General features: G+C 35.5%; 1 protein-coding gene across 1 annotated transcript in view; it reads left to right on the top strand.

The window, feature by feature from the left end:
* Positions 1 to 299: 299 nt before the first annotated feature.
* Positions 300 to 5,512, top strand: part of LOC105623965 (protein rhomboid-like) — a 176,199-nt gene continuing 170,986 nt past the window's right edge. Inside the window, exon 1 of the mRNA XM_012205334.1 lies at positions 300 to 412. Coding sequence (XP_012060724.1) covers positions 300 to 412 — 113 coding nt within the window. The remainder of the gene's footprint in view (positions 413 to 5,512) is intronic.

Here is a 5,512-nt window from a genome sequence, read left to right as displayed (position 1 = left end):
ATAAAATCAATTTAGAAATATTTAATAATTTTGTGTACTTCATTCGTATATATTTTTAATCTTTTTTTGGATTAAATTTTGTATTAAAATTTAACAAGATGATTAATGTACATTCTAATATAAAATCAATTTAGAAATATTTAATAATTTTGTGTACTTTATTCGTATATATTTTTGATCTTTTTTTGTGTTAAATTTTGTATTAAAATTTAACAAATGATGAAATTCTCTTTTTCTGTCTTTGTCCAATTAATAATTATATTTATATATGTTATATTGATTTACATCTTTGATTGCAGATGAGTGGAAAACGGACTAGAAGTTTTAAATGTGCCGTGCACCATCGGGACCGTGAGGTCTGTTCCGAGAACGATTTTCATCTGCTCGTGCATGAGCCACCTCTATTTCGCAGGTATGATTTTAAGAGTCACGTTTAATATAATAAATTTTCCATAGTCCATCGAAATGTGATAGTAGCATTTGGAAGCACGTATTTTTCTGCTTCATAAGATTTTGACAAAACAGATTTCTTTGGACAAGTCTTTTAACGACTAATTCAAAATCTAAACCATGAAAATTCTAAACGACACTGATTTGCATTATTATCTAATCAAAATCGTAATAAAACGTATCCAAATACATCGAGTAAATGAAAAGCAATCGTTTGTAAAGATCCGGCTAAAACACTTCTTTGAGAATATCACGTACATTCGAGTTGAGATAGTGTGATAGGTCTCTCGAAAAGGGGGGTAAACCAATTCTCTCATCTTACGACACGTTGAAAGGCGCGAAAGATGCTAGGAATGCGGATAAAACGAAAAAACACGAGCCGAAGGAAAAGTTCTGTATTTTATTATTCTGGCAGAATATCCGACGTGCGCGACGACGACGATAGCAGAAGCGATGACGACGCGACAGAGACAGCAACGCGGACTAGAACGGCCATTCTTACAGTATTTCTGCCGTGCATTTTATGCTGCGCATCGTTACCCATGCGAGAGAACCTCGAGGAGCTACCGACATACCTCGTACATTGTACGACCTGCGAAACATCAACATCTTCCTGCTTCCTATGACCTGCTCTTACGATCCCACTTCCTTCTTCATGCCTTTCTCACTTTGCATCTTCTACGCTCTGTGAAATTATAAATGCAATGATGTCGTTATTTACCGATACGCTTCCGCGCTTTTAAACAATTCTTTACACCATCAACTTTTTTCCGATGATGCGCATTAGCGAATCCAACGGATCCAGAAATTTGTTAACGGGAAAGAAGTCATTGGCTCGCGCCAGCTTAATTTTTTTTAAGAATATGAAAAGATTGAATATTAATTATTGAATATAAATTATCATTTAAATTATTATATTGAAAAGGTATTATTTAAATATGCATAAAATGTTTTATTTAAAATTGTGTTAACATAAAAAAAAAGAATATATTAAAATCTATACTTTTCATATATCTAGATGTTTCTTAAATTAAAAAATATTTTTGGAATATCGAAATTGTGAATTAAAAATTTCAGAAATATTAAAAATATATATAATATTTTGCTCTATATATATATATATATATATATATATATATATTATTTTTTAAAAGGAGATTCCAAGGAGAAACTATGGCTCCTCTTCCATAGATCCGCCAGTGCACAAAAATAATCGTAAAAAATTATGATTTCCTATAAAAAGAAAATATAAGCTGAGTATAAATCGTTACCATAATAACAGCTACGACATTGATCATGGATTGTTGGGATGTAATCAATATGGTAAATATCGTTCGTCGTTAATCATACCTTTAACGAATTCATCGAGTTCGTCGTCGATATAAATATAACTTATACAGAATAATCGCTGTTACGCGACAAGCTTAATAATGCAATTTATTGACGTCCTCGGTGCAGTTTCGAGTTTAATTTGCAAACGTACGTGACGAAGTAGTCGACATGCAATTTAAATAAAAGCATTCCCGTTATCTAATGCGTTATTTATAACAACATCGGGATCGCATCGATGTCACGTCACGAACTCGAAGGCGTATTCGTTTCGTTGCACATCCGAAGATATTAATTCCTTTTTTCTCGCGGACCAGGCTCGATAAGATGAATAGGTTTGGATATGTATCGGGCATCGTTCTTTCGAGGAGGCGCCGTTCGTGCTGGGTCTCTCGAGCGTGGTCGATTCGACTTGTTCCTGGGTGCTAGTCATAAATAATTCATCGTATCACCCGCATGAAAGAAGAGACGGAGAAGATGGTGCTCGACGGAGCGAGAGAGAAAGAATGAGAAAATGAGACGGAGAAGACAAGCGACAAGAGGTAGGCCGTGCAAGGTAGACTTCGAAGTAGGCGCATAGGGATGGCTTTATATGAAAACTAATAGAACTTGCGTTTCAAGCCCTCAGCTGTCAAGGGACTCCGGAGATGGTAATTTTGTATTTATACAAATATTTGTAGAACTTTTAAAGTTTTATATCGCGCGAAATAAAATACACATAAATTCTCTGACATGTTTCTCAACATCGTTTTTCTTTTTTATTTTTTTCTGAATTCGAAAACTGTTAACTTTGATCAAAGTCATCGTTCACTCTCCCGGGTAAATTGAGAGAGAAACAAAAAAGTTTAAAAATTATAAAAAGATCAATGAAATAGACCTATGGAAGAAAATAAAGATGAAGATAGATAGATAGATATTATCGTCATGTATTGAGTGCTCTAGGAAAACACTGAACAAAATACAATTGATAGAGTAAACCTATTGTAATTACAAAAAAGTAGAAACTAAATTAACAATAAAAAAAGAGAGAAAAAGTGATAGTAACGTTTGAAAAGTGTAACAAAATTAATAAAAAGCACATTGTTAAATTTACAAATATCAAATTATGCCCAATTTATATTATTTTTAATTACTTCTATAGATTACCACTATTTCCTACTCAACATGTCGTTAATTTAACTAAAACAGTGGAGAGTCAAACAATTTAACTCAAGCAAATGTATTTGATTAATAAATAATAATGAGGCTCTGTGAGTATAAAACAATATAGACAAAAGAAGAATAAATAGCCAATAATGTAGCAAAGAACTTTAATTTAAATCATAAAATTTATATAATAATTACAAAGGACAAAAACATATGTTTCAACTTCATTCGAGTCATTCTCAATGTTGCGATAAACTTATTCAAACTATAAAATAAATATATATAATTCTAAAATATGTATTTTCATTTTGTATAGTGCGCTGTGAGTCAATTATATCAAAATGGTAAGAAAGTTATAACTGACAAGAATATTACTTTCTTGCAGCGCACTACACAAAATGAAGAATACGTATTTTAGAATTATATTTGTTTTATAGTGATGTTTGAATAAGTTTACCGCAACATTGAGAATGACTCAAGCGGAATCGAAACGTACGTTTTTGTCCTTTGTAATTATTATATGAATTTTATGATTTAAATTAAAGTTCTTTGCTACATTATTGACTCTTTGCCCTTCTTTTGCCTACATTAAATTTGACTTAAATTTATTATTTACTAACTTACTAAGTGCAACCATTAATCGAACATTCTTTACTTTGAAACTAACCACAGAAATATATTGATTTACATTTTAACACACATGTTAAAAATAACAAAATGTTATTTAACTCAAGAGAGTTCATCATTGTTTCTTTGATATTTAATGGTGCATGTTCTATCTCTAAGTAGCATCTACTAGAAAGAGAGAAAGAAGTGCGGTGAGTGCTAAATCTAGGCACTACGCTACATCGCGACGTGCCGTACCGAAGAGAGAAATTTCTGTACACACAAGATAAGAAGAAGCAGCAACTTACAGTCAGGGCTCTTTGCAAATAAAATATCGTCTCGTGTCAAGCGGTCGCGTCTAGCGGGGGTGGTGTGTCGGGGAGGGGGGGGGGGGGAGATTGTTCGAGGATGGGCGAGGATCCGACGCGTTACGACGGAAATATGACGAGACGATATTCCGAGCAGGTACCTAGCGCATGCTTGGAATTCGGTGTGAGCACAACCCTTAAGTCTTGGGTGCGCTACCCCCTGTGACACTCTCCGACATCTCTTCATCTCGCTCCTTTTATCGTCCCCAGCCACTTTCGCGATCCATGTAACTCGTATCTCTTCGTCTCGCTATGTTTCTCTCTCTCTCTCTCTCTCTCTCTCTCTCTCTCTCTCTTTCTTTCTCTCGTCCGCACTTCGTTACATTAATGCGCGAGGAGTATGTAAATTTTACCGCTGACTCGCGAAAAGATGGGACTTCTTCGCTCGTACCCTCGGGAGGTCGCGCCTTTTCACATTTGAAAAACTTTACACGGCGACGACGGTTTATGGCGGTCGGTACATCTTCGGTGGAAAGCCGCCTTCGGTTGGTCGCAAGGTAATAGTGAGGTCATACAACATATTGAAGTCTTTCAGATTCTCCGACGTGAATCATAACGGCAGTTCGAATTGATGTTAATACATAATCTTTAAAGCAGCGTTTACAATTTTTGAGCCGTTTAAATATTTTGAAACGTAAAACTTGAGCTTTAAGTCTCAAGCCATACATAATTAAGTCTATAATGTCAAATTTAACCTAATTTGAATCGCTACTGTTTCTACTCAATATATGTTACTTTATACTAAACACAATTATTAAATTCGACATTCTCTATATAGTTTAAAACAATTCAAATTTAACCCAATTTGAATTGTTTTAAAATATTTAACACCATTTTTTAGTATAAAATGATGATATATTGAATAGAAACGACTTAAATTAGATAAATGACACTATATATGACTACATGTATAATATTTGACACTATATTTGACACTACATTTGATAGTGCAAGAAACTGTCCAATCACAGTCGAATGTGAGGAGAATATGATGATTGAATTTCTTACGACTTAAGGCTTCAAGTCTAAATTTTACACTTTAAAATATCTTATTGTAGACGTCGCTTTAAACCGCGAGGTGAGACTGTGCATCATAATGGTGATAATGGAATGGTGGTAACAAACGTTTCTAGCAAAGTAACATTTTCGAGAAAACGAATCAAAAATCTTCGCACATATGGAATAGTATGGCTGAATAATTCTCGTGACTCTCGGCCAGCGATCCGATTTCCGCTCCGATGATATTTCCGTTCACCATTGTCGCAAAAAGAAGGGATGGAAACACGGTGCCGTCGCTTCGTGCATGCTTCCGCCTTTATGTCGGGGTATTCCCTTTCGCTTAACAAACTCGAAGCGGACATTTTGCAAGGCGGATCGGGATGGTTACAAAAAGAACCCGGTTACACACATGCGGAAATTCGTTGCGCCCGCGTCTCTCATTCGGCCCTTTGTCGAGGCCTCGCTTGGTCGGCGCGCGCGCTTCCATTTTTCACTTTCGCGAAAACGTCATCCAGCCGTTATGCGCTCGTTCGCGCTTCTCGTCGACGCGACAATGAGCTTCTGCTCTCGCGGAAAACCACTTCGTTTTTCCTCCCAGCCTGTATCGCACACAC

This window comes from Atta cephalotes, assembly GCF_000143395.1.
Source record: "Atta cephalotes unplaced genomic scaffold scaffold00069, whole genome shotgun sequence".
Lineage (NCBI taxonomy): Eukaryota > Metazoa > Arthropoda > Insecta > Hymenoptera > Formicidae > Atta > Atta cephalotes.
The sequence above is the reverse complement of the archived record's forward strand: the minus strand, read 5'-3'. Positions and strand labels throughout refer to the sequence as shown.